This window comes from Rana temporaria, chromosome 13 (genome assembly GCF_905171775.1).
Source record: "Rana temporaria chromosome 13, aRanTem1.1, whole genome shotgun sequence".
Taxonomy (NCBI): domain Eukaryota; kingdom Metazoa; phylum Chordata; class Amphibia; order Anura; family Ranidae; genus Rana; species Rana temporaria.
The window spans coordinates 98,028,939-98,052,259 of record NC_053501.1 but is presented as its reverse complement, the minus strand read 5'-3'; the positions used below and the strand labels follow the sequence as shown (position 1 = coordinate 98,052,259).

General features: G+C 40.6%; 1 protein-coding gene across 1 annotated transcript; it reads right to left on the bottom strand.

The window, feature by feature from the left end:
* Positions 1–5,201: 5,201 nt before the first annotated feature.
* Positions 5,202–22,534, bottom strand: LOC120920294 (embryonic protein UVS.2-like). The gene is made up of 13 exons (XM_040332289.1): positions 22,378–22,534; positions 20,679–20,706; positions 19,571–19,636; positions 17,704–17,838; positions 17,500–17,617; positions 13,459–13,634; positions 13,297–13,378; positions 13,071–13,198; positions 12,360–12,475; positions 10,211–10,436; positions 8,942–9,060; positions 7,016–7,226; positions 5,202–5,646 (listed from the first exon to the last, which is right to left on the bottom strand). The coding sequence occupies exons 1-13, from the start codon at positions 22,456–22,458 to the stop codon at positions 5,639–5,641; spliced, it is 1,494 nt and encodes a 497-aa protein (XP_040188223.1). The 5' UTR covers positions 22,459–22,534; the 3' UTR covers positions 5,202–5,638.
* Positions 22,535–23,321: the final 787 nt, after the last annotated feature.

Below are 23,321 nucleotides of genomic sequence, written 5' to 3'. Positions count from 1 at the left end.
CCAGGTTTTTGAGGGATGGACAAGTGACCAGCTGATGGAAGCCATCCGATCAGCCCATTCCATGGTGGATCAGGGTTATATGTCTTATGATGATGTTCAGGCATTCATTCGGTTGTGTGTAAAGCCAGCTCTGTCATTTATTCCTGATGGCAGTGACGATTTCTTTCCCCCCTTCAGTCATGACCAAGTTGAATCCCTGGTGTGGTTATTAGAGGATGATCCGGCGTCTTTTGATGAACATTATTCCTCCTGTCCCCAGCAAAAGTTGTCTGAGTGCATTTGTTCTGTGCAGTCTCTGATTAGGCAAGGTGTGTGTGAACCTGCTTTTGTTCAGCCTGTGCTGCAGGCATGGTCAGATCTCCTGATTTCTGCCAAACCACCTGTTTCCAGCCCTGCCATTAACCACTCACCTTCCCAAAGATCCATCTGTCCATCACCAATGGCAACCCCAGTCGAAGCTCAGTATACACTGCTTCCCACCAGATACCAATATCCAGTCTCTGTTCCCTGTACCTATCCTGCATACAACCCACCTGTCTCTTCTCAGCCGCCTACTAACCCACAAAAACTTCCTCCAGCTACTGTTCCCTCTACTCTGCCATATCCCAATCCTCCTTTCCAGTCCGCTGCACCCCTTACCTACAGAGCTTCTGTGGCTAAGCCCAAGAAAAAACGAAAGTTTTTCCCAACCAAGATGATCCTGCCAGTAACCCAACCTGTCTCCACACCAACCAACCTGCTCCAGTCTGCTTGCATGCCAGCTGAACCTAATTCTGCCAAACCTCTACCTGCTATGCGGCCAGTTTGCCAGCCTGATCCTGTATGCCAGCCTGAAGTTGCTGTGCCAGTTTGCCAGCCTGAAGTTGCTGTGCCAGTTTGCCAGCCTGAAGTTGCTGTTTCAGTGCCATCTGCCCTGCCTGTTTCAGTGCCATCTGCCCTGCCTGTTTCAGTGCCATCCGCCCTGCCTGTTTCAGTGCCATCCGCCCTGCCTGTTTCAGTGCCATCCGCCCTGCCTGTTTCAGTGCCACCCGCTGCCCAGTCTGAGGTGTCCCTGCCCGCTGCCCAGCTCGACGACCCGGAGCCTGCTGCCCAGCTCGACGACCCGGAGCCTGCTGCCCAGCTCGACGACCCGGAGTTTGCTGCCCAGCTCGACGACCCGGAGTCTGCTGCCCAGCTTGATTTGCCCCTATCTGCATCCCAGCTTGATGTACTTTTTGCCCAACTTAAGATTTCTGTACCCGCTGCCCAGCTTGAGCTGCACTTTGCCCTGTTAAAAGTCATGGACTTTCATCCGGCCCAACCTGATGTGACTTTATCTGCTACCCAGCTTGACACCACGGACTTCCCCCAGCAACATCTAATTGGAGCGTCCGGAGGCCGCTCCTTTGGGGGGGGTACTGTCAGGGAAGGTTCCCCCTGCTGGTGTTACTGCATGGTATTTGGCGTGCAGTACTGTGGCCCACCACCAGGTGTCTCCCGACAGTCTTGGACTGTCGGGGGAGTTCTTCCCTGGTGGTGCTATGTTATCCTTGGGCTGCAGTACTGGCGTCCACCAGCGGGGCGTTCTTGGCAGTATGGAGCATACAGCCCTTCCTGCGTTCAGGTGTGACCTGAATGCAATCAGCACGCCTCTATAAATACCCGGCGTGTGTAATCACTCCTCGCCCTGGTATCGTCATACCTCCTGGACCTGAGCTTGTATTTGACCCTGATTTCTGGACCTGATCCCTGATCCCGATCCTTGATCCCTGCCTGGACTTGTCCTCCCTGTGTCCTGATTCCTGTCCCCATCCTTACCCATCTACTGACCTCCCATGTGTATGACCTCGGCTTGGCTCGTTTATGAATACGGTATTCCCCTTTATTTGTACATACTGTTTGTTGTTTTATTGTGCACTGGTGGTTCACACATTTGTAAATAAACACCTTTTATTTCACTACTCACCTTGTTTGGTTCCTCTGTGCGGTCACACAGTCTGATCTACCAGCATTCCTGACACAGTGTCAATAAAAGACTCCTCCTGGCATGAGGTAACAAGTTGCAATCCCCTTGTCTCACCTAATAGGTTATTCAGAACCTGAAGGACCAGTGGACTAGTAAAATGCAATGTCAGCTTAGCAAGTCCGGGGGATGACCCCCTCTTCCTGTAAAAAACACTGACTAATAGTTCTTTATGATGTATGTTTGTAGGCAGGTGCGGTTTACTCTCTCCTCTGTAGGTGGTGCTGCATTGCTAATTGCTATACAGAGTGAATGGAGGATGAGAGGAACTTTGTTCTAGGTGTCACCAAGGGAGCAGTACTCTAATTGGGCACTGCAACACTAGTTGACCTCTGTGTCCATCTTTGGTGAGGACAGTGCTAAAAAATTGCACTTCCCCTCTACAGTTGGCATGTATTTGCAAAATGGATAGGCAAGGGACAAGATTCAGGTTGGCTAGGGACAGAGCATCTAGTTCTAGAGAAAGGTTCCTTAGAAGGAGGGACAGCATAGGGATACCTTCACTGGCTTTGCTAGCTCTGGACTTCAGAGCTGGTGATAAGGATCAGTCATTGGTCTGCTCAGTGCAGCTTATACCGCACCCTGCCAAACAGCCACCCCTCTTCAACCAGAAGCTGTTCTGGTAATATAAACCTCATCAACGTGACACTATATGCACTGGATAAAGAAGTGATCAGCGCATACATGAAGGTAAACAAAATACTATAAATATGGGCTAACAGCCTGAACCGTGACAACGTGCATAAATAAAGTCCCATGTATAGAAAAAATAAATCCTTGTGATAAGGTGAAACAATCTTCCACAATCTTCTTATGGAATTCTTTTATGTAATGTGCTCACAGAGCGCTTACCTTCCAGCAGGTATATAACAGCTTATCTGGGCGTATGTTGTTCTAGTTGCTTCCTGGAGAGCTTCCCCTGTCTTGATATACAGTAGCTGTCTGTCACTGTGGGTGTTCTCTCAGGATCGCCCCTTGATATTGTCCCAAGTGTAGAAAAACAAATACTCCATGGTGAAGTACGTCAAAAACTGGATTTAATGGGTAAAATAAAAAAACTTACAGGTAAAATTTTACAAAGCAAGCAAAAGTAGCATGGAACCTTCCGGCATTCCCTGGTGTATCCGGCCCTTACTAGTTACGCCACGTCACATGGTTTCATCATTCATTCATACGCCACATCACGTGATGAAGCCACGTGACGTGGCGTAACTTGTAAGGGCCGGATACAACAGGGAATACCGGAAGGTTCCATGCTACTTTTGTTTGCTTTGTAAAATGTTACCTGTAAGTTTTTTATTTACCCATTAAATCCAGTTTTTACCGTACTTCACCATGGAATATTTGTTTTTCTACACTTGGGGCAATATCGAGGGGCGATCCTGAGAGAACACCCACAGTGATGGACGGCTACTGTATATCAACACAGGGGAATCACTCCAGGAAGCAACTAGAACAACATACGCCCAGATAAGCTGTTATATACTTGCCGGAAGGTAAGCGCTCTGTGAGCACATTACATAGAAGAACTCCATAAGAAGATTGTGGAAGATTGTTTCACCTTATCACAAGGATTTATTTTTTCTATACATGGGACTTTATTTATGCACGTTGTCACGGTTCAAGCGATCTGTTAGCCCATATTTATAGTATTTTGTTTACATTCATGTATGCGCTGATCACTTCTTTATTCAATTCATTATTGGTATTATTTACCCATTTAGATATAGCAGCATTCATACACTCTCATTTATTTTGTTTAATTTCTTTTATTTTTGCACTATATGCACTGGGACTATTCCGCTGTGACAATAACATGCCTGAGAGTTATTGTACCTGTGACGCCTTTGTCAGTGAGATGTTTTTACCAACTTGCTTGAGACTGTTAAGCAAATACCTTGCCACTGTTCTCCACCTGTTATTTATGACTAAACCAAATAATAACTGTGCCATTCTGTAAATAAAAAAGTTAGATTGCATGTTTTCCTCATCCCTGTTTTCCATTTTGCAAAGTGTGACATCCCTATCCTTCTTGTGAGATTGATGGAGAGTGATAAGTTCCCTAGATCTTGCAAGAAGACACTCCATTCCAGTGCAGGAACATCTTCTTGCAAGATTTTGGCTGCTCTGCATTCCCCAGGATCCTGTTTGGAGGAATATGACATCACCCTTTTTTTCTTTACAGGTCCATTTTTCAACTACTATTAGGCAGTGCCAGAAGCGTAACTAGAACTTTCAAGGCACCGGTGCAAGAAATCATGAAGGGCCCCCCTGCCCACCGACTGGGGCCCTTCCCTCTGATCCTGTGGGCATTTACTCCAATTGTTAGATTCTTTATTATGCCACCTCCCTGCTGTCTTGGGGTCTCTCCCTGTTGGGGAAACACCAGAGCTCAGTCGCAAGTAACCTTTGTGACCCTGGTAGTTCCGCCACTGATGCCAATAGTTTTTTCTTTTTCACCATTTTACTTTATTTTTACTTTTTTTACAATTTTATTTTTAACATATTTTTTTAGGACCCCCATTGGGGGGCTTTGGGGAAATATGTCACTTTTTAGACAGATAAATGGACTGAGGACAAATTCATCAACCCCTTTCTCTGCAACCTCAGCTGCACAGAATGAACAGGAGTAGCTCATACAGAGTTTCCCGTTCATTCATGAACTGAGGCATAGTAAACACAGTTTACTATGGCTCAGCTATGAATGAACAAGAGAAAGAAGACAAAAAAAACTGAGTGAGTAGTAGCCATCACTGTCTCTATTCATTAAGACAAGACTCCATCCTGACAGATCCCCTGCAGCAGCCAGCAGGAGGTTGAAGGGGGAGTCCCGACAACACTTCAGGGGGGACCAGGAGAGAGCATATAGGAGCCTGGGTCAGGTAGACAGCAATAGGGAGGTGGCGGAAGTAGCATGTGGAGGAACCAATGTCCTCCATTTCCCTCCTGCAGCTGCTCCATGTATGTAGCTACATGGAGGATTGGCTCCTCTACTTGCCACTGCCCCCGCCGCTCTCCTATCCAGGCATACAGGGAGGTTGCGTGAACCCCCTGGGATCCCCATGAGGCCGGGTCGCAATGGCTACCCTTGCAACCCCTGTAGATACGCCCCTGGGCCGGCCCCTTTACTGCAATGCTCACTTTAATTCACATTGAGGAATCAGAAACTATGTCACTCAAAAATGAAAACAGAGATGGATTAATGCTTTAACATATTTTATTTTTAAAAAGGAAAGGAAAACATCAGATCAGACTGTCATATATAGCACAAAAGATATGGCCAAACACCCCCTCAATATAATAAGTAGGGAAATATAAATAAATAAGAATTATCACTATAGAATAAATGTAAACAACATTGAAACCAGAGGACGCCAACATTAGCTCCCCTATTCGTAACAAGGCCAATCAAAATACCAATCAAATGGGAAAACAATTGAGATTTTTTTTTTTTTTTTTTTTTAAATGTAATTGCAAACACTTGCATAATCCAATGTATATTTAATCATTATAAAGGTTTGTATAAATGTGTGAACTTTTCTATACGTATTTCATCAAATTCACATTGTGTCCTGTAGTGATGTCGCCTTCCTTCCAGAACCGGTAGATTTTCTCTTTGTGACATCTGTTGCTCATCTATTGAACTGTAATCAGAGAGAGGTCAATGTCAGCAAATATGAAAACCATATTTAAATAATACCTAGACCTTATTCTTTCATACTTTCTCATTGCTCTATAATAAAAAAAAATAACAGAAATACGTTTACATGGATTTGTATATCCAGTATCAATGGTGTATACTCAAAAAGAATCTGCCCATACATTAAACGATGATTTTTTGAACATTGTTGGTTGCTTGCTTGTTGGTCTTTATTTTGATACGCTAAATTTCATTAACATATTATATTTTCCCTAGAGGTCATGTGAATATCATGTCTGCTTAAAGGGGGGACTATAGAGGGTTTTGGACAATTGTATTTTAGTTTCTATTGCATTGTTTTTTTAGTGTAGGAAATCTTTATTTTACATATAAACATTCAATATACTGTATACTGATTTTTATTTTCAGTGGGGCAGATTCAGATAGATCAGCGGATCTTTAGATCCGCGTAATCTATCTGATTTACAAACCCGCCAGGGCAAGTTTGAGAGGCTAGTGCTGTATTCAGAAAGCACTTACCTCAAAACTTGCGGCGGCTTATCGTAAATCCCCCGGCGGAATTCCAATTCCGCGGCTAGGGGGAGTGTAGTATTTAAATCAGGCGCGTCCCCGCGCCGATTTAACTGCGCATGCGCCGTCCGCAATTTTCCCGGCGTGCATTGCTCCCAATGATGTCGCTAGGACGTCATTGGTTTTGGCGTGAACGTAAATTACGTCCATCCGTATTCGCAAATGACTTACGCAAACGACCTAAAAATTCAAAACTCGCGGGAACGACGGCCATACTTAACATAGGATACGCCGCATAAAAAAGCCGAACGCAAACGATGTAAAAAAAAAACGACGAGCGGGCGTTCGTTTCTGTATCGGCGGAAATCGGAATTTGCATATTCGTTGCGTAAAAAACCGAAGCGCCACCTAGCGGCCGGCGGGGAATTGCAGCCTAAGATCCGACATGTAAGTCACTTACACCTGGCGGATCTTAGGGAGATCTATGCGTAACTGATTCGATGAATCAGTCGCATACATCCGACCGTCAGATCTCAGATACGCCGTCGTATCTCTATCTGAATCTCCCCCAGTGTGTTCAGTGCTTGCTGGGTCATCTAATAGGAAAGTCTAGCATCAGTTCTGTACTTCTTAGTTGTAAATGAAGATGATTCAGCTTTGTATCTAACCGGAGATCCTGCAATTAAATCTTTTCTTACACCACAGCAGTGTTACATTTCTTTATGCAATATGTTTTTCCATTAAGCTGGCTGCTTTTTCTCTACAGAACAAAAGTGACCTCTATTATCTTATAACGTCCATTGCTGATATTAGATATACGCAGATAGAGCTGAGCTACTTACAGAAGGTGTAAGAGACTTGGAAGCCCTTTGCCTGGGTAGACTTGTCACTGTGGAATACGAGAACCATAGAGTTGCCTTTGGAGTAATACACAGGGATGGTGCGATCCCCACAGAATGGACCCATTTGTGTACCATCCATGAAGAGTGTTAGATAGTCGTACATACACATAATGGCAGACTCTAAATGGAAGTCACTTATGGTCAGAGCAATCTGAAAAAGAAATACAATTATCACCAACATGACAGTGTTGTGTTCATACAACAAACAAATCATTTTTTGTAGCATGAAAGTGAGTGAATATTTTGTTTCTTACAATTCATTGATGTTACAGTCTACCTGAAATAATATTTAATATTGAAGCCACATTAAACCCAGGAGCAAACATTTATTATATTGCAGTTTATCAATTCTTACATGTGATGGCTGCTTTTGTTTTCTTTTGTAGGCTTTCTTCTATGTTCATTTAGTAAACCAGACAGCATATCTGTTGTTTTGCAAAAGCACAAACAATCCAGCAGAATGTATCAGTTTACATGGATAAGCCAAATCATTCAACACTGGCAGGGGTGCTTAAAATGACCAGCTTTATTTATTTATTCACGTAAAACCTTTATCCCAAAAGGAGAAAAAAAATGGTGTATTTAAATCTTGGTGTATTTAAATCTTCTAATACATTTAACGCTCCCTCCCCCCAAACTGACAGTGCTAATGATTGCTGCGCCTCTTGTTCTCATTCATCCAGAGTAGAGTCTCACTAATACAGAAGGCGTGTTACTGGTCAGATCACCAGGTGAAAACAGGGAAACGCCAAAGAACATGGATGCAGCCACCACATTTAATGATTGCTAATGTGAAAATATTTGATTTTTGTTTTTAAGAGTTTTATGTCGCTTTAGGGGTGATACTGCACATAAAAGGCAGTGCTTATGAATCTTGTAGGAAAAAATAAGTCCTTTCTATTCCTGCGGTGTAATGGTCACCAATCTACAATTTCCAGACAAGGAAGGAAACATCCAGAGCTGGGAGATCTGCTGTTCTCCTCCTACATTACTGGCTGATTTCTTTGTCATACACCAGTCTACAATAGAAAAATGGGCATTAAAAACTTAGAACATGCTCTATTTTTTCGCGTCGTTTTTCACGTTGTCGTTTTTCACGTCGTGAAAAACAGTCGTGTGTAGGCTTTAACGACGTGAAAAAACACGCATGCTCAGAAGCAAGTTATGAGACGGGAGCTCTCGTTCGGGTAAAACTAGCATACGTAATGGAGATAGCACATTCGTCACGCTGTAACAGACTGAAAAGCATGAATCGTCTCTCACCAAACTTTTAATAACACAAAAGCAGCCCCAAGGGTGGCGCCATCTGAATGGAACTTCCCCTTTCTAGTGCCGTTGTACGTGGCCGCTCTTTGCTAGAGCATTTTTTTTCACGATTGTGTGTGTAGGCAAGGCAGGCTTGACATCGAGTTGAAAAAAAATTAGTTTTTTCTAGACCATTAAAAATGGTTGTGTGTATGCGGCATTACCCTCAATCAGGATGGCAGAAATTAGTCCAGTGCTGCAAAGTCATGTAAATCTTTATAAACCACTTACAAATGTCACACCACCAGTTCTCAGCCAGCTTCACAAATTACCACCAACACTTCCTGCCATCACTGGGAAAAGATCCAGAACGTCTTGGTGGTAGATAATCTTAGAGAAATCTACATTAGATTTGCCATCAGCCATGAATTGTAATGCCCTAAACCATACATTCAGTTTCTATTCAATCAGGTAGGCCCTGGTGAACACTGGAAAATTCGAAGGGGGTTGTACATTCAGATTGTAATGTGTCTGTCCAACATTATATTTTATTTGTGTGACAATTTTAGAGAATGAGGGAGTCCAATAATTAGGGAGAATTTTGAAGGCATCTTGTTTTACCTTATTTCCAACAGGAGCTGTGATGGTGAAGTTACAATCCATGTTTGGACTGTAGTTCCCTGGGTATCCCGGAGATGTAAAGCTGCCTTGAGAGTTAAAGAAGGTTCCTCCACACTTCACTGTAAGAATATAGATATAATCAATATAGTAAGGAGATTTATAATAGTATATGACATCATTTTATGTTTATGTGTATACTGTATATACATAGTTCATCCTCCCTTTTCGAAGTTTCAAGTTCCTCTTAGGCTAGGACCTCACTCTCCAACCCTCAATGAAGAGCTCAGATGTAGAGATGGCCTACATACACAGGCACCAAATGCTGCTTCAGGGCAGGAATGGGAGAGAGTCACACGTTCTGCCTTACCCAGAAGTGTTTCACAGAGCACTGGTGAGAAAACAGGAGTGTCCTATGAAAAAAAATAACTGTAGTGGAGGTGGGTGGGCTACCATACAAACCTATTATTTTGTCCTGAATGGGGTAAGTACAGATGCTGTAAAATCTACTAATCTTGTTCCCCCACTGCATTGATTGGGTTACAAGCATCTTTAGTCTAGAAGGTGATACATAAGTTGAAATGCTTATCTTATTTATCCCTCCCACAGGCTTCCTCCATGCTGTACTACTGGTCCATAAGGCTGCTTCTTTTTGCCATTCTCCTGGCTGTAGACTCTGATGTCATCAAATACAACACAGAATCAGCAGTCATGCATTGTACATGAAGATGTTGAGGGCTTGCCCACATACTGGGACTTTGGAGAGCATAGATGACCACTGGCTGCCAGGGAACTTTCCCAATCTGCCCTAAGCAAAGCAAGCATTTAACCGATGCAGTGCTGGGGAAAAGAGAGTCTGGTCCCTGCACTCCACACTGGAGAATTTTGGATGACATTGTCAACCTTAAAGAAGTCCATAGGAATTTAACAACCTCTTAGTTTCACAGTAGGGCAGACAGCAGGGATATACAGCAAGATAGATGAATCTATACAGTATCTGATCCAAAATAAGCCATAGAGGTAATTGTTATCACTCTTAAAGTTGACCAACATACACATTGAACAACTTCATAGTGTGAGGGACTGACTGGTAATTTTAATTGTATATACTAAAAAAACATCATGGATAACCTCAAATGTTGCAAAAAGAGATTAGAGGACATCAAACTGTTGTGCCAATAGTTCCTCCTTGGGAGGGATCTCCTCTGTATCTATGATTCTTCAGTGTCTTTCTCTAAACACTTTCTTTACCAATAAAATAAATCAGCATACCTGAGCTATATGAAGCTTGGAAGCCGACCCCAGAAACAGCCCCGTCACTGACAAACTGGACCAGCATCTGGCTTGTGGAAGCGATGATTGGAGGGATAGTTTGACTTCCGCATATTTTATCCAACAACACAGGAGAGTTCTTAGAGGGACCGTCATAGATCCTCATGTAGTCTGAGTCACAGTTAGGAGTGGATTGGATATTAAAGTTACTGAACTTCAATGAAGCCTTAAAAGTGACACAAGGAAAATGTATTATCTACAGTAAACCCCAAACTTCCCATACTTGTAACTGCAAACTGGGTTAATATGTAATTGCAATATGATGCAATCGATTACTATATTAATGCTTGAACAGTCCTTCAGAGAAAAAAAACACAAGAATATGTAGGATTCTAATTTCTGTTAAAAGATCTTGCAGCTATAGACATTTCTATCTACGATATTTCTTGAAACATGTGTGTATTTTCCATTGATTTTCCAGTTAACAGAACTCTTCTGCTCCCTCTGATTATCTGTTGCTTGTGGTTTCTTTTGTTTAAGCTTATTGGTTTCCCTAGAAACATTTGGGGGGGAAGAATTTTTCGTTTTATGCTATATTGAGTTAAGTCAAAGAAACCTGGGACTGTGGATATTGCAATACTGTTACTATTGGTAACATACTTGTAAGAACCAGAGCCACAAATAACCACTTGCTTACTGGGCACATAAACCCCCTTCGTTCCCAGGCGAAATTTCAGCTTACGGCACTGCGTCGCTTTAACTGACATTTGCGCGGTCGTGCGACGTGGCTCCCAAACAAAATTGACGTCCTTTTTTCCCCACAAATAGAGCTTTATTTTGGTGGTATTTGATCACCTCTGCGGTTTTTATTTTTTGTGCTATAAACAAAAAAAGAGCGACAATTTAAAAAAAATATATATATTTTTTACTTGTTGCTATAATAAATATCCCAATTTTTTTTTTAAAAAAATATTTTTTTTCTCAGTTAAGGCCGATACGTATTTTTCAACGTGTTTTTGTAAAAAAAAAAAAATCGCAATAAGCGACTGGTTTGCGCAAAAGTTATAGCACCTACAAAATAGGGGACAGAATTATGATTTTTTTTTATTATTTTTTTTTTACTAGTAATGGAGGCGATCTGCGATTTTTATTGGGACTGCGACGTTATGGCGGACACATCGGACACTTTTGACACAAATTTGGCACCATTCACATTTATACAGCGATCAGTGCTATAAAAATGCACTAATTACTGAGTAAATGTGACTGGCAGTGAAGGGGTTAACACTAGGGGGTGAGGAAGGGGTTAAATGTGTATCCTGGGTGTGTTCTAATGGTGGGGGGAGGGGGGTGACTGGGGGAGGTGACCTATGCTGTGTCTCTATGTACAAGAGACACAGATCGGTCTACTCTCCTCTGACAGCACGTGGAGCTCTGTGTTTACACACAGAGCTCCACGTCCCTGCTGTCTTACCAACGATCGCGTTTACCCGGCGGACATCGCGGCCGCCAGGTACACGCATCGGCTCCCGAGCGATGCGCCGGGACAGTGTTTACCCGCTGCGCGCCCCCCAGTGGGGCGCGCAGGTAATGCTTTCAAATGACGTCCAAAGACGTCCAGTTGGCACTTGAGAGCCGCACTGTTGACGTCTTTTGTCAATAGCGCGGGTCTCAAGTGGTTAATCCAAAACCCCTTTTTTTCCTGCTAAACCCCCATTCCTACAATGACCTCACCATCAGATGTGGGGTAAAAGAAATCTGGCACATCAGAGTTACCAAAATAGGCTTCCAGCAATGAAGTGGGCCATAATGAAAGGAAGTATTATTCCAACATATGGAGCAATTGGTGGTTGAAGCAGAGTATGAGGTTTAGAGGCAGCTTAAATGACCTTCTCTATACCCCTGTCTCAGCCATAAAGTCAAACCACCGCAATGGCTCCACTTCAATGTACAAAGGTACAAAAGTGTGATGTTCAGGTAGGGAGTATTTGGACCTATTGTGTGGCTCTAAACTAGTCAAGTCTCTATTTTTATGAATGTAAAATGTAGGTGGTGTACAAAACAATCTTCAGATGGCAGTTCATTTTCACAGCTAGGTTGCTGGACATTTAGGGTCACATTTTGCATGTCTACATTTCTGTCTCCTCACCTTCCCTGATGGAACTCTGATCAACCAAACACAGTCACCATTATTAGAATAAGCAGAGGGATAGTTGTCAGAAGTGAAAATTCCTGTCTTATTATTAAGCAAAGTCGCACAGACACCTGAAAAATGAGAAATAAACATTGTATTTAGTTACTGGAGGAATAGAGTGACGATAATATTAATAATTAATTGGTGGGAAACAGGGGAAGGGGTATTAACCTTTTATTAGATTAAAACTGCTGGAATTTTAACCTTAAAATCAAATGAACCTTGAGTTTAACCCCTTTACATTGAAGATAAAAGATCCTTAATGCCTCAATGCAGTGTCACAACTTGTGAATTATACTTTGTTTGTTCAGGGCAAATTGAGTCTTCATTTCATGGTAAAAACGACATTTCCTGATATTTTACTTTTTTTCAATGAAAACTGGCCAAATTGTAAGCAATATAATTTATTTTTTAATCTAGCTATATCGTTCTTAAATTAAAATAAATAAATAACCCAAATTGAATTTGCGATGCATTGGGATACCACATATGTGTAAATTATTTATTGTGTACACCCATAGTAGGGGCCAGAGACACAAGTGCACATTTTGTGTTTTTTTTTGTCAAAATTTTACAAAACTGTAAAAATTCACATAAAATGCAATCATAAAAAAGTATAATTTCTAATGTTTTTAACCCATGAAATTGGAATGTACAGAAACTTACTGCATTGATAAAGTCGATTAATTTTAGTGACATCCAATACGCTCAGTCCAATTGTCTGCCCAATAGGCACATTGGGGTCAGGCTTGGGGACAATTGTGGGTTTGTTTGAAGTGTTGGTGAATGCATAGCTGGAAAATGTTGAATAGAGAAAAAATCAACATATTACCATTAAAATATTCTATAGTTTATCGGTAATTCACCAGCTAACACAAAAGCCATGACTTACGCATCATAATGCATCACTGAACCGTAATCATATGGACTGCCCAGGTTATTGGTGTCCGCTTTAGCAAAATTACCCAATTTTCCTGTAACAAGAAAAAAGCAGTGGTAATGTCTCTTCTTTGAAAACTTGACTGAATTTGCTTTGTGTAAATGTCTGCAGTACCTTTAGGGATATACTGGAAATTGATGTCAACATAATTGTCACGATCACTTCTTACATGCTCATGGTAGAAGCCCAGGGCATGTTCTAGTTCATGTTGTATAATCCCCCTGTAGATGCAGCCTCCACCCAATGAAACTGTCTGGCTTCCACCAGTTCTTCCAAGATATGAGTAACAGCTAGAAATTGTAGATATACAGTTCAAAGGAGTTATGCTTTAATACCATGTGGGAGCCTAAGACAATAGTTTTAATAGAAACAATGATTGAATCTGAACTACAGAAAGAAAACAATCAATATCTGTTTGTGCTGGTTTTATTTTCATTGTAAAATTTTAAGTGGAATCCATTGAGTCTGTTGACACTAAGCCCCATTCCCTCTCAGTCACTTAAAGCGGTTGTAAACCCTCCTATCTTTTTCAGCCAAGGAAGCTGCCATCTTGGCCTTTGTTCAATCTTCAACTGCCATGAAGCTGCACATGTGATCAGTTATGACACCAGCCATTGGATGGTTTGACAGTTTGGTTGAGAGCACAACCAATGTGCAGTTAGCATTCCCGGCATGCCGGGAATGTTAACAGTTTTTTTAAGTGTTACATCTATGGGTTTACAACCGCTTTAAATTTTTCTACTATATACTCAATGTTAGCAGCGCCGGGATAAATATCTTGGGGCAGATCCACAAAAGGAAAACGCCGGCGTAATTTTACATTTCCCACGTCGTATCTTTGTTTTGTATCCACAAAACAAGATACGACAGCATCTGGGATCGATCCGACAGGCGTACGTCTTATTACACCGTCGAATCTAAGCTGCAATTTTTCGGCGGCCGCTAGGTGGCGTCCCCGTTGATTTCCTCGTCGAGTATGCAAATTAGCTATTTACGGCGATCCACGAACGTTCGTCGGCCCGGCGCATTTTTTTCCGTCGTTTGCGTTTGGCTTTTTCTGGCGTATAGTTAAAGCTGTTGTTATGAGGCGTACTCAATGTTAAGTATGGCCGTCGTTCACGCGTACAATTTTGAATTTTTTACGTAGTTTGCGTAAGTCGTTCGCGAATAGGAATTTGCATAGAATGACATCACCGTCGTAAGCATTGGCTTGTTCCGGTTAAATTTCGAGCATGTGCACTGGGATACCCCCAGGGACGGCGCATGCGCAGATAAAAAAAAAAGTTGTTTACGTTGGGTCACGACGTATTTGCATAAAACACGTCCCCATTACATACATTTGAATTCCTCGCCCTTACGGCGCAAATTCGTTGAGAATTCGAAACAAAGCCAAGTAAGTTACAGCAGCGTAGTGTATCTTAGATACGCTATGCCCGGCGCAATAATGCGCCGTTGTACGAGGATCTACCCCCTTATGTCCCTGTGCTATTTCTGCTAGGTACACAAAAAAAAATTAGTCAACTAAGAAGCACCTTGTTGTTGGCTTGTGACTTTCACATGTATTTGCAAATTTACAGAAGAGTTCTATTTAAAAACAGAAGCACATATAAGGGAGAGAAGGATTATCTTCCAAATATAGGGATTTTTTGAGTGAGGTGCTGTTCGTGATATTTAAGGTAAGCACACCAAACACGTATGTTTTAGAAAAGTATCAAAATAGGTTTTAATTTTCACATAAAATATTTCCATATAAAACAAGTTGTATGATATGACCACAATAAATTATAAGAAGTGAAAGAAAGAGAGTATTGTTTGCAGATTGCCGACTAGTTTCGCACTGTTGTGCTTCGTCAGGGCTTGCAATTCATTCTTTCTGAATTTTAATGGTCTGTGTGTGACATAAAAATACGTCATTAGTAAATCATAACGAGATACATTGTAATCCATTTGATAATCTTGATAGTAAGAAAAAATACAATACAATAGCTGTGTGCTTACCAATTCCTTTAACAACTAAGCCAGAGCAAAATTGCTTATACGTCAACCGATAAATCCCAGCGAGGTGGAACAAGGCAGTACTATGCCTAGAGCAGTCGAAGCCAGGTCCAACTGGTCATGAAAAGTACGGGTAATGGGGTGCTAGGACAGCCAGCGGGGTCCAAGAATGAATCTGTAAATATTTGATATTTAAATGTAGACAATATATAAAAGGTATACATCTCCAGCTGTGATGAAGACACTTTATATATACTTGATGACATGTAACAATGGTCTGGATAAAAGGGGGAGAGGAAACACTACACCGATGGACAACTAGTGTTCAGTTCCAATATAACAACCCAAAGGGGTTTGGAAAAGAAACAACTGCTAGAAATGTAATTTAGATATAATCCACGGCTATAGGTATACAGTCATCCATGTGGGTAGGAATGGAATGCCTCAAGGAGTATATAACATAGAATAATAAGGGAATAAAAATAAAAATAATAATAATTAAATAAGACTAGTGTTCTTGTCCTAATAGAAATATGATTGAGGCTAGGATTAGTAAAGCAAAATAAATGCCCCAAACATTAGGTATGTGCACATAGTCATAAATATAAAAATAATCAAGTAATGCCCATATGGCTGAGTTCATATTGCTAAATTCATAACTCCCTTCAGATAGTAAAAGAGGTAATTACCTTGCAAGGGAGATGGATTCAAATAGGGGAAAAGAGGGGGGAAGAGCGCTCAATCATGAGCTTGTCCAGGGGTCCAGTGTTCCTCCACCGTTGATGGCGTGTCCTATTGCTTCAAGTCGGTGACTGACATGAGAACTATTTGAATCCATCTCCCTTGCAAGGTAATTACCTCTTTTACTATCTGAAGGGAGTTATGAATTTAGCAATATGAACTCAGCCATATGGGCATTACTTGATTATTTTTATATTTATGACTATGTGCACATACCTAATGTTTGGGGCATTTATTTTGCTTTACTAAGCCTAGCCTCAATCATATTTCTATTAGGACAAGAACACTAGTCTTATTTAATTATTATTATTTTTATTTTTATTCCCTTATTATTCTATGTTATATACTCCTTGAGGCATTCCATTCCTACCCGCATGGATGACTGTATACCTATAGCCGTGGATTATATCTAAATTAAATTTCTAGCAGTTGTTTCTTTTCCAAACCCCTTTGGGTTGTTATATTGGAACTGAACACTAGTTGTCCATCGGTGTAGTGTTTCCTCTCCCCCTTTTATCCAGACCATTGTTACATGTCATCAAGTATATATAAAGTGTCTTCATCACAGCTGGAGATGTATACCTTTATATATTGTCTACATTTAAATATCAAATATTTACAGATTCATTCTTGGACCACGCTGGCTGTCCTAGCACCCCATTACCCGCACTTTTCATGACCAGTTGGACCTGGCTTCTACTGGTCTAGGCATAGTACTGCCTTGTTCCACCTCGCTGGAATTTATCGGTTGACGTATAAGCAATTTTGCTCTGGCTTAGTTGTTAAAGGAATTGGTAAGCACACAGCTATTGTATTGTATTTTTTCTTACTATCAAGATTATCAAATGGATTACAATGTATCTCGTTATGATGTACTAATGACGTATTTTTATGTCACACACAGACCATTAAAATTCAGAAAGAATGAATTGCAAGCCCTGACGAAGCACAACAGTGCGAAACTAGTCAGCAATCTGCAAACAATACTCTCTTTCTTTCACTTCTTATAATTTATTGTGGTCATATCATACAACTTGTTTTATATGGAAATATTTTATGTGAAAATTAAAACCTATTTTGATACTTTTCTAAAACATACGTGTTTAGTGTGCTTACCTTAAATATCACGAACAGCACCTCACTGAAATAATCCCTATATTTGGAAGAGAATCCTTCTCTCCCTTATATGTGCTTCTGTTTTTATATGTATCAAATGATGGGATTGTGAGTCACTGCTGTTCGACTTGGGAAACCTTTCACCCACCCTTTCTATTTCTCCAGAAGAGTCCTATTGTTTTTTTTTGGAGGAAATTCAAAAGAGAATCCATCATGCACAAATAGGTGCTGTAAAGTCTAAGGTGTTTATGTTTTAGATGCTCCCTACTGTGAAAAACTATGATAAACAATAGACAACCTTACCCATCACCAGGAGTGATGTTGATGTAATCATCTTCTGTTGTAAGAGGCACAAACCTCACACAAGTCAATGTCTCAAACTCGGCCAGGGCGAGCACAATACTGTTCAGGTCACTGGCACCTGGAAACAGAGATAGAAGGTTGGGTTTCTACAAATAACAAATAGCAATAAATACTTCAATGCAAGAGAAAATAGAGGGAACTCACTGTAGCGGGAATCTATGGTGTAGGGAACAAGAACACTACCACTATCACTTTTAGGCCAAAGGCAAGAAGGACAGTTCATGGCGCTGCGGTCATTCTGTACCAGCACATCGCCTCCATACATGGGTGTTTTGCTATCTGAAAATACAGAAAATTATAGTTAATACACTAAAATGCATTGCATTTAAGCTGCCCATACACTGTGAACTGGCTGAACTTTGCTATGTGGGTGGCTCTGTCATTTCCCTCTCACCTGACATCTTTTGATTGAAAAATGGATGGATCCAAACAGAACATTTTAGAACTAACAGCGGCTGCATCTAATCATGATGCAGTATAGTACAGTGTTGGGGTATAAAACAGAATAGAATAGGCACAGTGGGAATCTGTGCATCTGGAGAAACATGTTAGACATTTTCATGCAGTCCAAATTCCCAGCTTTACTCAGTTCTGTGACCCAGCACAGCCCTGTTTGGCAGGGAGGAGACCTGATTTTGCTGCGCTGCAGTGAAGTAACACTTACAGGTATGATAGTCTCATGTCTCTGTCACTCTGCTCTCTCCTCCTGTTATAATGGAGCACTCACTACAGTACAGCTAACATACTCCTTGTGCTTCTTCTCCCACCTCTAGTCTGATCTCTACAATGAAGGTACTTACATCACTTGTATTTAAAATAGTACAATTAAGATGTAGTAAGGAATACAGAGCTGCAATAATTTATATATAATTTTTTATCTACCTGGAGTTCAGCTTTAATTGTAGATTTAGAACTAGAAATTACAACAGAAGAATACACAGTTTTACTAGAGTTATTGATGCGATATTCTACTAAATTCCCAAACAAAGTGCAATTTCCAAAGTTTGCAAAGTGAATAGTCTATTTGCCTTTAATAAATCAACCTTTCTGGACTAGATCCACAAAGAAATTACGCCGGCGTATCTATTGATACGCCGCGTAATTTCAAAATTCCTGCGTCGTATCTTTGTTTTGAATCCTCAAAACAAGATACGATGGCTTCTGGGTTAGATCCGACAGGTGTACGTCTTCGTACGCCTTCGGATCTAAGATGCAATACTTCGGCGTCCGCTGGGTGGCATTTTCCGCGTCGGGAATGCAAATTAGCGATTTACGACGATCCACGAACGTACGCGCGGCCGTCACATTTTCTAACGTCGTCTGTAGTCAGCTTTTTCCGGCGTATAGTTAAACCTGGTATTTTGCGGCGTATAGATAGAATTGCCATGTTAAGTATGGCCGTCGTTCCCGCGTCGAAATTTGACATTTTTTTTTTTGCGTAAGTCATCCGTGAATAGAAATGTCCTAGCGACGTCATTTCACGCAAAGCACGGCGGGAAATTTCTGGACGACGCATGCGCATTTCATTCGGCACGGGGACGCGCTTCATTTAAATGAAACCCGCCCCCAACCCACCCATATTGAAATCCGCCGCCAGAAATACACTACGCCGCCGTAACTTACGGAGCGAAATCGATGAGGATTCGAAAATGCGTCAGGTAAGGTACGACGGCGTAGTGTATCTCTGATACGCTGCGCCGATCTACATGTATGTGGATCTGGCCCTCTATCTCACAAGTTTCACTGCAATGGAATATAAGTGAATAGAAATAACCCATCAGTCTTTTTAGAAATGAAATAGTGATTTTTAAAGACTCATTCAAAGATCTTGTACCCCAAGACAATAACGCCATATTTCTCCTCACACCCTATTGGCTAGTCCATCAGTGCATGATTTAAAGGATCCTGAAACTTATAACTTTATGCATTATAATTGGTTATTGTCTGTTCCCTTGCCTAAATTTAGCACCATCATAATGCAGTAAAGAATCCTGTGGATTAGAATAATTACCTTTATTAGCTTTCAAAATCTGGCTGAAGATCCCTTGTGGCACTTCGGAGTCTTCACTCTTTGGGGCTGTGTATACAAAATACTGATTAGGCATATCTACTGAAATAATCGCAACAAAAAAATTCAAGTGACTTAATTTTGTGTAAATATTGAACCCATTTTATAATTTGAATTATAAATTAATGGAAATATAGGGTAGCTCCACAAAGCTATCACTGATCTGTGAAACTTCTGGTTGGGAAATTCTTTAAGTCTTTGCTTTAATCACCATGATTATTATAAACACTGTCACCTAAACAATAGGAGATGACGTTAAAAAATACCCTGTTGCCAAGGTCTAAAAAACATGCAGACGATTATATGTGCATTTAACATATTTTAGGAATGTCATTAAATGTAAAAAATCTCCCTTGTGTAAACAGCCAAAAGCTCGAAACTGCTGCTTGGATGTGATGTCATCAGCCCCAGCAGACTCAGAGATTTCACTCAAATGACACTTTATAATATTCCTCTTCACTCCTCCAACGGCAGCTAAATCAATGTTCATGGGGGGGAGGTGAGGGGCAGAGATGCTGGGCCAGCACAGACAGTAATTGGACACTCCCAGAAGAGGGCAGGGCTAAGAGAACCAATGAGGGAGCAGGACTGTGCTACTGAAGTGACTCTGAGAATAGTCAAAATGTATTTGCAAGTTCAAAGTCACATTGCAGGTGAATAATAAATAATTTATGGAAAGGAAAATACTGCAAGAAAGTGTTTAAAATACATTTTTTTTCTAAGGTTTTATCTGCAATGTTTTAAATCGGTGAACGGGTCTCTTTAAAGTATGGTATGTTTACCATAAGAGCTATAAAAACGTGGAATGGTCTTTCTTAGAAGCTTGTTCTAGATGGAGTAGGAAAGTAATTTTATAGATTATCTGGCCAGGCTGATTAGAGCCAATGGAGCAGTGCAAACTATTTTGATTTAGGAATTAGGATTTAGGATTAGAAATGTTATTAAAAAAAGTCTAATGAACTCGGGGAAAAAGCAGAACAAACAAAACAGATGATAGAGAACAGAAAGAAAGCAAACATTATTCCTTAAATAAAAATGTTAAAAAGCTTACCATCTTTGTTCTCTCCACGTAGATTGTACTGAAAAGTAAATGTTTTGTATCAATATCTTATTTCAAATGAAATACAATAATAAGAGATAACAAGTCTTGGCCCCAACTCTTCTACACCCGGCAGAGCCCTCCTCAGCCCTACTGGGAATCTCTCAAAAGTGAGGTAAAATCCTTTCTTAGATAGATGTTACCACAACAGTCATCATTGGAAGATTTTACCGTATTCTCTGTTCTGTTCACATTTATAACATTTTGTATTTCCCCTCACTTTCTGTCCTAGTGGCAATGGCCTATACAAAAGTCAAATCTCCCTACAGTGGATCCAAACAGTAATAAGAAAGTGTTAAACTCTAAGGCCGCGTACACACGATCGGTTCAACCAATGAGAATGGTCTGATGGACCGTTTTCATCGGTCAAAACTGATCGTGTGTGGGCGCCATCGGTTAGTTAACCACTTAAGGACCCCTTCACGCCGATATACATCGGCAGAATGGCACGGCTGGGCACATCAACGTACCTGTACGTTGCCCTTTAAGCCCAGCCGTGGGGTCGCGCACGAGCCCCGGTCTGAAGCTCCGTGACCGTGGCCGCAGGACTCGCGGACCCGATCGCCGCTGGAGTCCCACGATCGGTCCCCGGAGCTGAAGACCTGGGAGAGCTGTGTGTAAACACAGCTTCCCCATTCTTCACTGTTGCGCCGTCATCGATCGTGTGTTCCCTTATACAGGGAATCACAATCGATGACGTCACACCTACAGCCACAGCCCCTACAGTTAGAAACACAGATGAGGTCATACATAACCCCATAAGCGCCCCCTTGTGGTTAACTCCCAAACTGCAATTGTCATTTTCACAGTAAACACTGCATTTTAAATGCATTTTTTGCTGTGAAAATGACAATGGTCCCAAAAAATGTGTCAAAATTGTTTGAAGTGTCCGCCATAATGTCGCAGTCACGGAAAAAAATGCTGATCGCCGCCATTAGTAGTAAAAAAATATTTAATAAAAATGCAATAAAACTATCCCCTATTTTGTAAACGCTATACATTTTGCGCAAACCAACCGATAAACGCTTATTGCGATTTTTTTTTACCAAAAATAGGTAGAAGAATACGTATCGGCCTAAACTGAGGAAAAAAATTGTTTTATATATTTTTGGGGGATATTTATTATAGCAAAAAGTAAAAAATATTGCATTTTTTTCATAATTGTCGCTCTATTTTTGTTTATAGCGTAAAAAATTAAAACCGCAGAGGGGATCAAATACCACCAAAAGAAAGCTCTATTTGTGGGAAAAAAAGGACGCAACTTTTGTTTGGGAGCCATGTCGCACGACCACGCAATTGTCAGTTAAATATGGCGCAGTACCGAATCGCAAAAACTGGTCCGGGTCTTAAGTGGTTAACCATCCGTTAAGAAAAAGGCAACTTGTTTTAAAATTATCCGATGGATACCTAACAAAACCGATCGTTAGAAGGCACAACGATTGGTTAAAAATCCACGGATGGACTGATCGTGTGTACGGGGCATAAGAGGGTTCCTAACCCCCCACCACTTTATCCACAACTAAGGGGAAACAATTTTGGCTAGAATTACACTTCACTGCTAACTAATATTGGTAACTTATTGGATGTTATACTTTTCTAAATATGGTTTTGACCTGTCCCCTGTACTGTTCATGTCAGCTCATCATCTCACCTGTATTTGTGCAGATAGAGGTAGACTGGTCACCAGCCCCGTCACACAGCCCAGAAGCAGGAGGAAGACTTTTTCATTCATCTTGTTCAGAATTCTCCTTCACTGTAATGTGAAATATCTTCTCTCTGAAGCTTGGTTTGACACTCATCTTCTCTATCACCTTTTATACAGGTACCAGAGAAGATCTGACCAATCATGAGACAGGAAACCAAATTTCAAGAATGACCTAGGTGGACATGTATGGGAATTGGAACCATATAATTATTTTGTGTGTGACACTATGGTCATTATTATCTTATTATTATCTTGGTGTTCAGCTGCCCAGCTTGTAACTGATTGTCATGGTCTCCTGAATATTGTCTATAATTACATAAAAAGTCCTTCATCATCAACTGATATTTCCAGCTAAAATTTAAATAAATTGGGAATGACAATGTAATTTTACATTTATTTATTTTTTACATTTATTTTTGTATTCAAGGTTATACCCATTCTATGAGATAATTCATCACTACAGTGCCATGAGCAATGATGTTTTGCAAAATGCAAAAACCCATAGTATACTAACAGAGATCTCTCTCTTTCTCTTTTAATATGAAATTTGATTGTATTAAATTAAAATTTGATTGCTTAAAGTGATATTAATATATATATATATATATATATATATATATATATATATATATATATATATATATATATATATATATATATATATATATATATATATATATATTTCTTCCCATAAAAAAATAAATAAACACAGTTACATAGTATGTGAGGTTGAAAAAAGACACAAGTCCATTAAGTCCAACCTATTTGTGTGATTATATGTCAGTATTACATCATATATCCCTTTAAGTTGCAGTCATTCAGGTGCTTATTGTAATGAACATGACAACCTTCATTTTATGTTCAGGACACTATGTCATAGTTTAAAGAAA